At 41.9% G+C, this 12,122-nt stretch overlaps 1 protein-coding gene across 1 annotated transcript in view; it reads right to left on the reverse strand.

Moving 5' to 3' along the window:
* Positions 1-2,944: 2,944 nt before the first annotated feature.
* Positions 2,945-12,122, reverse strand: part of LOC111960312 (RAS guanyl-releasing protein 2-like) — a 105,833-nt gene continuing 96,655 nt past the window's right edge. Inside the window, exons 16-17 of the mRNA XM_023982274.2 lie at positions 10,950-11,012; positions 2,945-6,354 (exon numbers count right to left, since the gene is read on the reverse strand). Of these exons, the coding sequence (XP_023838042.1) occupies positions 10,954-11,012 (59 nt within the window). The 3' untranslated portion in view covers positions 2,945-6,354; positions 10,950-10,953. The remainder of the gene's footprint in view (positions 6,355-10,949; positions 11,013-12,122) is intronic.

A 12,122-nucleotide genomic window follows, 5' to 3' on the forward strand; every position in this document is an offset into this window, starting at 1 on the left:
CGTTGAAACAAAAAAACAGAAGTCAAAACAACAACAAAAACGCCAGACGAAACAAAAACATGAAACAAAGTGAAGGGGGTAGGGATCAAGGGAAGGAGTGTGATGTGTCAATGTATGAGTGTGCGAGCGAGCGAGCAGATGTTGCCAGTGTGTTGTGTGATTCCGGATTCTGACATTACTCATTCTGATATTTACTTTTTGGATTATGTGCGTATTGTTTTGTATTGCTACTGTAGGTATTATTACTGCACTGTTGGAGCTAAAAACACAAAGCATTTCGCTGCACCTGCGATAACATCTGCAAATCTGCATATGGGACCAAAAAACGTTGATTACATTTTCAAAGTTTGTGTGTGTGGGGGGAGGGGGGGGGTAGCGGGCTATGTGTAGGCCATGGTGAAGAGGTGAGCGTGCATATGTGAGAGAGCAAGTTTGTAAAACAAAGTAACTGATTTGATGAATACAAAACGTTTATTAAGTTGTTTATAGGAATTCTATCCTTTCCTCGTGACAGAAAATGTTTTATATAAATTTCCTCTCTGTGAAATGCTCTTGCTCCCCAATGACTATGCCCTGGAGTAACTGCTTATCGCTTTAACAGCTCAACACCGCCACCAAGTGGTCTAGTATGGTACTAGTGGTGCTGCTTGAGCAGCTCATATTGATGTGGGTACATGTACGTTTCATTGCCACTAGGGGGCAGTGTAATCTCTGTAAATACACTATGTGTTTTCATCATTTTCCAAAGAGAAAAAAACTCTGTTCGCTATGCTCTCAAGCTGTTTGAGTCGACATTAAAATCAATAATGTTCATTATTTCAAAATGAGAAACATGAGAACCCTACTACTCTAACAATGTCAATATTATTTACACCTGTATACAGGCTACACGAAATCAAATCTGTCAGTCACTCATGTACTCAATTGTATCCATAGCCATGGCAACCAACACAGCCTACACTTGAAGGTATTTTTCTTTAATAACTACCTATTCTGATGGTATGTTGGGTCAAATACTTGAGTATTTGAGATGCGCTGGAATATTCCAATGTTTCCATAATGGTCAAACTAAATCAAGTCCAGCTTAAGCATTTAACCCCGGTCTGAAGTGCACTGCACATCAAAATAGGGCCAATAAGGTATTATATTAGGACAGCCTCAACTCCCGTTAAGAATAACATGCCGACCACACCGCTCGCGAAGCATGCGTGAGTGTTGCAAAATAAATGTACACATTCATGTTATTCAATAATTACATCTAAAACAGCTAGCGCGCGACAGCAAGCATCTGCATAGCCAGGCGCTAAAATACAACTTTGTTCTGTTTTCAAAGTGTGACGCACGCTGCAAGTCCCGCCTCTCCTATCTCCTCATTGGTTTTTAGGAGCATGTACCCACGTGGGTGGCTGAAATATTAACTGAGGTCCACACTCCAGTCCAGTTTTGGGCGGTAAAAGCACTTTAAAGATGGTTGCCAACCCCCATATAAAGTCCACAGAAGAAGAAGACTGGAGAGGCTGCGATTAGTAGAAACTTTCCCTTTTTACCTGTGGATTGATTGTCGAGTAGAGAACACACTTTTTTTGTGGGATTCAAAATGGGTCAAAATTCTACAAAGATCCAGAAAAAAAGGGCCTCATGCATTTCAGATAAAATATCAACCCAGTAAGCTAGCAACAGCAAGCTAGCTAGCTAAATGTCCACGAACGTTTCATGTGTTTCGACCTGTCCCCAAATGAATATAGTTGGTTCAGAGTTCGTTCTGATATTTCAACCTGCGTGTTCTGATCGCATCTGGTGTGGATGGACAAAATCAACATTCGCAATATGGCACCGCGTGTGCCCGGTCTAGAATGCATGCGAGGCTGTCCTAATATGGACGCCAAAGTCCTAAAACATGGTAGCCTGAATATCAACTGGGCTTATTACTTACCTTTGCTTGTTCTACTGAACCAGTCTTCTCAACGAGCTTCGAATTCTTTCACATCAAGGTCGCCGAGGGAAATTGGCTAACAACGAAAGGCTATTTCCTGCAGCCTTCATTACAACGTAATTAGCCGTGGCGCTATTAGATTTCCCTCATTTCAGCCTATTGAGATCAATATCACTCAGGGCCACAGCTAAATGACTGTGATCGGGCTGGGGTTTTATGTAGCTGAGTGGAAAGTAACAATAACGGGCCTAGTCCCAGTCGTTCTGGTAGCCTTCCGTGAGTTAGAAAGTAGAAAAAGGTCTTAATTGCTTAAATCTCTCACGATCCCTTTAAGTATCGAAGCTTTGATGGGAAAACAAAACAAAAAGTCTAACTACTGTGCTTGGTTTCTCTTCAGACTTTTTAAACCTTTGTTTTGTCTGACAAAATCACAACAGCAGCACCGTGACGTAATCAGATCACTATATGACTTACGGTATGCATTTGTAAGAGTTGAGTCGAGGTGTCGAAGCAGGTGTGTGTGTGTGTGTGTGTCTAAGGCCAGTCCAACCATCTGTTCAGACAGTCCTTAACAACTCTGCGGATGCAATTACACCCAGCTAAGAAAATAAGTGAAACATCCCCACTCAATCAATAAAGCAACATACTCTCGCAGATTCAGATAGCGCAAGGTGAAGAGAACTCTCTTCTCATCCCACATGTGAGCGTTTAGAAATATGACATATAATAGCATTGGAATGGAATTTAAGCCGGGGTAAAGATGAATATAGCCACAAAAGAAATCAATGCTCTATTGGACCAACGTGCGAGATGAAAACTGAGCATTCAAATAGCTGTTGACTTAGTTTCTTGGGTGATTAGAGAATACATTGAATCTGGCTGTGTAAGAAATCCAATACTGGGCATCTTATCTCGATAATACAATAAGGTAGGAAATGTGTGTTGGATCTGAACTTCAGACAAGGATTATGTTTGAGTCTCAACACACACACACACACACACACACACACACACAGAAAGAGACAATACTTTATTGGGTAGCAGTGTTGCTAGTCGTGTTGTAAATCCTTATTTAAAACATAGTATAGTTATGTAATCAGCATTTAACACTAAGAAAAAGCTGATATCCAAATAATGACTTACATGATATCAGTTTAAAGTATTCATTCATTCACCTACAGTAACAATTGAGAACCCTGTCCAGGACAGACTGACAAGGGCAGGTTGGAAGTTTGGTTTTGTAGAGAGAAGCAGGATATATTATTCAGTATTAATGAAAGCCATTCAGAGGAAGAACTTCATTCAAAGGTACAAAGCAGCCAACAATGAGGGACTCAAACTCGTATTCCTCAGAGGGTATGAGTCATAATAACCATAAAACCTAGCGGTCAAACAGGTTAAAGGTTCCAATTGTTTTTCCACCATTCAATTTTCCTAAAGGGTATTTTAGAAACACTTAAAATAAGGTCTATGTTTCGTGTAGGCTTACCCTGGCGTGACATTTTGATAACCGTGTAAGTCTCTCTAGGACAAGGTGACTTTTATAAAAATATTCACCTGTATTTACCCCCCAAAATGAAATGCTAATTGCTGCTAATGTGGCTATCCTAAAGAACTACAAATGCCATGATTATCTGGACAAGACTGGTGAATCAAGGCAAAGGTAAAAATCTCTGGATTAACTATCTAATGTTAGCTAACATTTAGTAATTAATAAATTGGCTACATTTCTTTATATGGACATTTCTGTGAACTGTCTTGTGCGAGTTTTAAATTGACACAATACCTGTTAGCAAAGGTGTCAGCTAGAGATGACGTGCAGGAGCTTGCAGGGATTTGTAGTTTTGCATGATGTCTACTTTGACGCTAATTAGCGTTTTCGAATACGAGAGTAAATAGAGCCAAATATATTGTCACCTTGTCCGAGAGATATGTACATGGTTATCAAAACATCACGCCAGGGTAAGCCTACACGAAACCTGGCCCTTATTTGAAGTGTTTCTAAAATCCCCTTTGGGGGAAATGTATGGCGGGAAAACTAATGGAACCATTCCTCTGTTGACCGCTAGGTTTTATGGGTATTATGACACCTCCACTGTGGGGCTCTTATAGACAGACCCCAAACTACTACATTTAGGACACTCGCCTATAGGATTTTATATTGCCATAAAAAATATATATATATGCGTGCTACATAAAAATACACTCAACAGAAAAGACATTTGGCAAGAGTGGATCACCTCGAAGCATATTTGATATCCTCCTAATGCCCAGCAATTCATTTGTATCCACTCTAATGGACATTAAGTTTTGGTCCTTATCTCAGAGACCATACATGCCACAAGTAAATGTCCAGTTAAAAAACATTTAAAAGTTAATATTCTGTTAACTCATATCCAAATAATGTAGTTGACTTGTCCTATACTCGTATGTAGCCAAAGCATAAATTGTAGAAAAACACACTTCAAAAACCCCACCCCAATATGTGTATCTCAAACAAAACATTTAAAAAGAAAAGCATGCTATTTCCTCAGCGTATGATGTCATACTCCTAAGGAAGATGAGCTGGCCAATCAGCGATCTATGTTCATTCATATTTTTTTATATGACCGGTAAACGGCCACACCATTCTTACACAGAAAATCTTATTTTAAACAAACATACCTTAATTTTTAAAAAATTAAGGAAAACTATTTTACTCATATTGTAATTAATCATAGGTCATATTTCATATACATCTGGAATCACGGGTCAGTTACTTTATGTCCTGTTCTACCTTTGAGAGGACATTATGTGAGTTTCAATGATATCACATGTATGAGGGTGTGACCTTTAACCTTCTCTCCTTGGTTAAAAAAAATAAACAATAAGAGCGTGTTCGTTAAAGTCCTCTGTAGTGGACATAAAAACTATGCTTTTCACTTACTGTATTGTTCCATATTTACTATCACCCAGTTAGTTTCACTACAGTGCACATCAAATAATAACAAACAATATTTGTTCAAATTACTTTCTTTGTACAATTTTTTTTCCTCCACCAAACACCTTTTTCCATCCCTTTTTTAAACTGGGTCTCAGGAGGATAAAATACAGGTTTTAACATGTCTCATAAAATAGAGTTCAAATCTCAGGACGATATATAATATTCACTGTTTCAAACTACATTCAAAGTTACAGAGAGGAAATGTACAGCGGCCCATGCACTGACACGGACCAGCATCATGACCATATACCATACTTTACGCACCACAGTCAAATTACCATAGGACAGTCATTAATATTCAGGTAATAGGAGGGTGGGAAATTCAACTGCATTCAAATAATATTCAAATTCTGGAGTTTTCCACAGTCCATTTGAGTTGTTGATATTGTCGCTCTTGAGATAGATCCAAGTGAGATTCCCAATCCAGGAATGCAGTCAACAGTTAGATTGGGAGCTGAAACAGTTCATCTCGGACATCGAACACATGGTGTTTTAAATTTCTCTCATACAATTCGCTATCAACACGATGGCAAACTACTAAGACAAAAGCAAAGCTTTCTCAGAAAGACGGAAGTCCGGGTGGCATCTAGCCTATACATTCTTTCTTGGCAATAACAGCACCTCTTGTATTTTGGAGAGACATTTAGGTTAGTAATTTAGAATAACGTACAGCTAAATGCACTGAAAACACAACACCACTGAAACTTGGAGGCAATAACGTTACACTAACCCAATGACATCTCTACCCTGAAAATACAATTATATGGATGTTTTTTTCCTATATTCAGTGCTTAAAACTATGTAAGAGGTGAAAACATGGGCCCATATCCAGAATCTAAAATGCAGATTTAACATAGAAAGACATTTGCGTCAAAAAATCACGTTCACTTGTTTAAAGGGAGTTGAGATACAGAGGAAGAAGTATTAAGTGCTTGAAGATATGCAGTTGCAGTGTTTGTCCACCATGTGGCAGCATGTCTGTATCCTGTGTTGGGTTAAGTGCAATTTCTTCTCTCTCTCTGGAAGTCTCACCAGAGGTGTTCAGTCAGTGGTGTGAAACACGCTGAACATTGCAGATAGAAATGGAATGAAGAGCTTACACCAGTCCCTCTTCTACACATCAGACAATCTTATCTGCTCTACATAATGGATTTCTATCCGAGGCAGTCTGAAAGTTGCAAATAGAAATGGAATGAAGAGAGCAGACATGATTGCTCTATTCATTACATTTCTGCATGCAATGTTCAGACTCAGAAATCCATTACGTAGAGGAGATATGATTGTCTGTCATATAGAAGAGGGAAACGTGTCTGTTCTAGATCACAGATTGCACCCTTCTGAACAGACTCCAGCACTAAGGCCGCCATAGTAGGCTGTGCTTCTGGCTCACATCTTCTGTTGTTTCCTCCCAGCTGTGTGTTAGGCTGAATGCATACTTCTAGGAAAGTAATCAAAAGAGAAGAGTCATTCAATCTGACTACTGGTACTTGAAAACTCATTAGGCAACTTAAGTCATTGGCTAGTGGGCCCGACAAAGTTTGACCATTTTAGTAATTACAGAATGGCTGAAGGTACAGTGCATTTGGAAAGTATTCAGACCCCTTCACTTTTTCCACATTTTGTTATTTTACAGCCTTTTTCTAGAAGGAATAAAAAATAAAATAAATCTTCAATCTACCTCATGAAAAAGCGAAAACAGATGAGATTTTTTTGCAAATGTACAAAAAATTAAAACATAAGTATTCAGACCCTTTGTTATGATACCTGAAATTGAGCTCAGGTGCATCCTGTTTCCATTGAATGCGTTGTGCAGACCTCACTACCCTCTGGAGAGCCTTACGGTTGTGGGCGGAGCAGTTGCCGTACCAGGCGGTGATACAGCCCGACAGGATGCTCTCGATTGTGCATCTGTAGAAGTTTGTGAGTGCTTTTGGTGACAAGCCGAATTTCTTCAGCCTCCTGAGGTTGAAGAGGCGCTGCTGCGCCTTCTTCACAACGCTGTCTGTGTGGGTGGACCAATTCAGTTTGTCCGTGATGTGTACACCGAGGAACTTAAAACTTTCCACCTTCTCCACTACTGTCCCGTCGATTTGGATAGGGGGGGTGCTCCCTCTGCTGTTTCCTGAAGTCCACAATCATCTCCTTTGTTTTGTTGACGTTGACTTTTCAACTTCCGGCGCCGAATTGTTAGTAGTTTCTATCTTGTCTCATCGCTACAACTCCCGTATGGGCTCGGGAGAGACGAAGGTCGAGAGCCATGCGTCCTCTGAAACACAACCCAACCAAGCCGCACTGCTTCTTAACACAGTGCGCATCCAACCCGGAAGCCAGCCGCACCAACGTGTCGGAGGAAACACCGTACACCTAGCGACCTGGTCAGGGTGCACTGCGCCCGGCCCGCCACAGGAGTCGCTAGTGCGCGATGAGACAAGGATATCCCTACCGGCCAAACCCTCCCTAAGCCGGACGACGCTAGGCCAATTGTGCGTCGCCTCATGGACCTCCCGGTCGCGGCCGGCTGCGACAGAGTCTGGGCTCGAACCCAGAGTCTCTGGTGGCACAGCTGGGACTGGAGAGATCTATTTTTGATAGATAAGATAGATGAAGTCGGAAGTTTACATACACCTTAGCTAAATACATTTAAACTCAGTTTTCACAATTCCTGACATTTAATCCCAGTAAAAATGTCCTGTCTTAGGTCAGTTAGGATCACCACTTTATTTTAAGAATGTGAAATGTCAGAATAATAGTAGAGTGATTTATTTCAGCTTTTGTTTCTTTCATCACATTCCCAGTGGGTCAGAAGTTTACATACACTCAATTAGTATTTGGTAGCATTGCATTTAAATTGTTTAACTTGGTTCAAACGTTTCCGGTAGCCTTTCACAAGCTTCCCACAATAAGTTGGGTGAATTTTGGCCCATTCCTCCTGACAGAGCTGGTGTAACAGTCAGGTTTGTAGGCCTCCTTGCTCACACACGCTTTTTAAGTTCTGCCTACACATTTTCTATAGGATTGAGGTCAGTGCTTTGTGATGGCCACTCCAATATCCTGACTTTGTTGTCCTTAAGCCATTTTGCCACAACTTTGGAAGTATGCTTGGGGTCATTGTCCATTTGGAAGACCCATTTGCGACCAAGCTTTAAACTTCCTGACTGATGTCTTGAGATGTTGCTTCCATATATCCACATCATTTTGCTCCCTTATGATGCCATCTATTTTGTGAAGTGCACCAGTGCCTCCTGCAGCAAAGCACCTCCACAACATGATGCTGCCACCCCGGTGCTTCACGGTTGGGATGGTGTTCTTCGGCTGCAAGCCTCCCCCCTTTTCCTCCTAACATAACAATGGTTATTATGGCCAAACAGTTGTATTTTTGTTTCATCAGACCAGAGGACATTTCTCCAAAAAGTACAATCTTTGTCCACATGTGCAGTTGCAAACCGTAGTCTGGCTTTTTATGGCGGATTTGGAGCAGTGGCTTCTTCCTTGCTTAGCAGCCTTTCAGGTTATGTCGATATAAGACTCGTTTGTACTGTGGATATAGATACTTTTGTACCGGTTTCCTCCAGCCTCTTCACAAGGTCCTTTGCTGTTGTTCTGGGATTGATTTGCACTTTTCGCACCAAAGTACGTTCATCTCTAGGAGACAGAACACGTCTCCTTATGAGGGCTGCGTGGTCCCATGGTGTTTATACTTGTGTTCTATTGTTTGTACAGATGAACGTGGTACCTTCAGGTGTTTTGAAATTGCTCCCAAGGACGAACCAGAGTTGTGGAGGTCTACAATTTTTTGTCTGAGGTCTTGTCTGATTTATTTTGATTTTCCCCTGATGTCAAGCAAAGAGGCACTGAGTTTGACGGTAGGCCAGGAAATACATCCACAGGGATTCCACCAATTGACTCAAATGATGTAAATTAGCCTATCAGAAGCTTCTATAGCCATGACATCATTTTCTTGAATTTTCCAAGCTGTTTAAAGGCACAGTCAACTTAGTGTATGTAAACTTCTGACCCACTGGAATTGTGATACAGGTAATTATAAGTGAAATAATCTGTCTGTAATCAATTTGTTTGAAAAATTACTTGTCATACACATAGTAGATGTCCTAACCGACTTGCCAAAACTATAGTTTGTTAACAAAACATTTGTGGAGTGGTTGAAAAACGAGTTTTAATGACTACAACCTAAGTGTATGTAAACTTCCGACTTATATACAGTGGGGCAAAAAAGTATTTAGTCAGCCACCAATTGTGCAAGTTCTCCCACTTAAAAAGATGAGAGAGGCCTGTAATTTTCATCATAGGTACACTTCAACTATGACAGACAAAATGAGGAAAAAAATCCAGAAAATCACATTGTAGGATTTTTTATGAATTTATTTGCCAAATTAATGGTGGAAAATAAGTATTTGGTCAATTAACAAAAGTTTCTCAATACTTTGTTATATACCTTTGTTGGCAATGACAGAGGTCAAACGTTTTCTGTAGTCTTCACAAGGTTACACACACTGTTGCTGGTATTTTGGCCCATTCCTCCATGCAGATCTCCTCTAGAGCAGTGATGTTTTGGGGCTGTTGCTGGGCAACACGGACTTTCAATTCCTCCAAAGATTTTTCTTGGGGTTGAGATCTGGAGACTGGCTAGGCCACTCCAGGACCTTGAAATGCTTCTTACGAAGCCACTCCTTCGTTGCCCGGGCGGTGTGTTTGGGATCATTGTCATGCTGAAAGACCCAGCACGTTTCATCTTCAATGGCCTTGCTGATGGAAGGAGGTTTTCACTCAAAATCTCACGATACATGGCCCATTCATTCTTTCTTTACACGGATCAGTCGTCCTGGTCCCTTTGCAGAAAAACAGCACCAAAGCATGATGTTTCCAGCCCGTGCTTCACAGTAGGTATGGTTGTTCTTTGGATGCAACTCAGCATTCTTTGTCCTCCAAACACGACGAGTGAGTTTTTACCAAAAGTTATATTTTGGTTTCATCTGACCATATGACATTCTCCCAATCTTCTTCTGGATATCCAAATGCTCTCTAGCAAAACTTCAGCACGGACCTGGACATGTACTGGCTTAAGCAGGGGACACGTCTGGCACTGCAGGATTTGAGTCCCTGCGGCGTAGTGTGTTACTGATGGTAGGCTTTGTTACTTTGGTCCCAGCTCTCTGCAGGTCATTCACTAGGTCCCCGTGTGGTTCTGGGATTTTTGCTCACCGTTCTTTGTGATCATTTTGACCCACGGTGTGAGATCTTGCGTGGAGCCCAGATCGGGGAGATTATCAGTGGTCTTGTATGTCTTCATTTCTAATAATTGCTCCCACAGTTGATTTCTTCAAACAAGCTGCTTACCTATTGCAGATGCAGTCTTCCCAGCCTGGTGCAGGGTCTACAATTTTTGGTTTCTGGTGTCCTTTGACAGCTCTTTGGTTTTGGCATAGTGGGAGTTTGGAGTGTGACTGTTTGAGGTTGTGGACAGGTGTCTTTTATACTTATAACAGCTTCAAACATGTGCCATTAATACAGGTAACGAGTGGAGGACAGAGGAGCCTCTTAAAGAAGAAGTTACAGGTCTGTGAGAGCCAGAAATCTTGCTTGTTTGTAGGTGACCAAATACTTATTTTCCACCATAATTTGCAAATAAATTCATAAAAAATCCCACAATGTGATTTTCTGGATTTATTTTCTCATTTTGTCTGTCATAGTTGAAAATTACAGGTCTCTCTCATCTTTTTAAGTGGGAGAACTTGCACAATTGGTGGCTGACTAAATACTTTTTTGCCCCACTGTATATATATATAAAAACATTTGCAAAAATGTTTAAACCCATTTTTGCTTTGTCATTATGGGGTGTGTAGATTTAGGGGGGAAAACAATTTAATCCGTTTTAGAATAAGGCTGTAACATAACAAAATGTGGAAGAAGTGAAGGGGTCTGAACACTTTCCGAATGCACTGCATACATCACAGGCCAGGCCAGGCGTATTGGGGTAAGTTAGGGTTAGGGAAGAGGAAACCATTTCCTTCTCACCTGGTTATAGATGGATATCAAACATTCCTTCCTCCACAGCCTCTTGGTCTTCCTCTACAATCACTGAGTGAGAAGGAGGGAGAAAAAGATGAATAATGCAGGCAGGCAAATATCCATTTCTAATTAATACCCCAAAACAAGCCATCAAATTCTATAACCACCTAAAAACAAGAGACCTCCCACTCCTACCACTACAAAGCCCTGAAATGCCAAGAGATGAAAATAGACAAAGTCCCCTCATCCAGCTAGTCCTGAGGCTAAGTTCATTAACCACTACCAACCCAACAAAGCCTCAGGACAGCGAGAAAGAGAGAGAGAGCGAGCGAAAAAGAGAGAGAGAGAGCGAGCGAAAAAGAGAGAGAGCGAGAGAGAGCGAGCGAAAAAGAGAGAGAGCGAGCGAAAAAGAGAGAGAGAGAGCGAGCGAAAAAGAGAGAGCGAGCGAGAGAGAGAGCGAGCGAAAAAGAGAGAGCGAGAGAGAGAGCGAGAGAGCGAGAGAGAGCGAGCGAAAGAGAGAGAGCGAGCGAGGAGGAGAGAATCCAGAGGAGAAAGGCGAGAAGCAGACAGCGAGAAAGAGAGAGCAAGCGAGCGAGAGAGGAAGAGCGAGAAAGAGAGAGAGAGCGAGAAAGAGAGAGAGAGAAGCGAGAAGGAAGAGGCGAGAGAGGAAGAGAGCGAGCGTGAAGTGAGAGGAAGAGAGCGAGCGAGAGAGAAGAGCGAGAAAGAGAGAAGCGAGCGAGGAAGAGCGAGAAAGAGAGCGAGAGAGGAAGCGCGATAAAGAAGCAAGAGAGAGAGGAAGAGAGCAAGACAGCGAGAAGAGAGAGCAAGAAGAGAGAGCAGCGAGCGAAGAAGAGCGAGAAGAGAGACAAAGAGTGAGGAAGAGCGAGAAGAGAGAGCAAAGAGTGAGCGTGAGTGAAGGAAGAGAGCGAGAGAGGAAGAGCGAGAAAGAGAGAGCGAGAGAGGAAGAGCGAAAAAGAGAGAGCTAGCGAGGGAGGAAGAGCGAGCGAGGAGGAGAGCGAGCGAGCGAGGGAGGAAGAAGCGAGCGAGCGAGGAAGAGCGAGCAAGAGAGCGAGAAGAGGAAAGAGCGAGAAAGCGCGAGAGAGGAAGAGCGAGAAAGAGCGAGAGAGGAGAGGCGAGAAAGAGCGAGAGATGGAAGAGCGAGGAAAGAGAGTGAGAAGC

This window comes from Salvelinus sp. IW2-2015, linkage group LG37, assembly GCF_002910315.2.
Source record: "Salvelinus sp. IW2-2015 linkage group LG37, ASM291031v2, whole genome shotgun sequence".
Lineage (NCBI taxonomy): Eukaryota > Metazoa > Chordata > Actinopteri > Salmoniformes > Salmonidae > Salvelinus > Salvelinus sp. IW2-2015.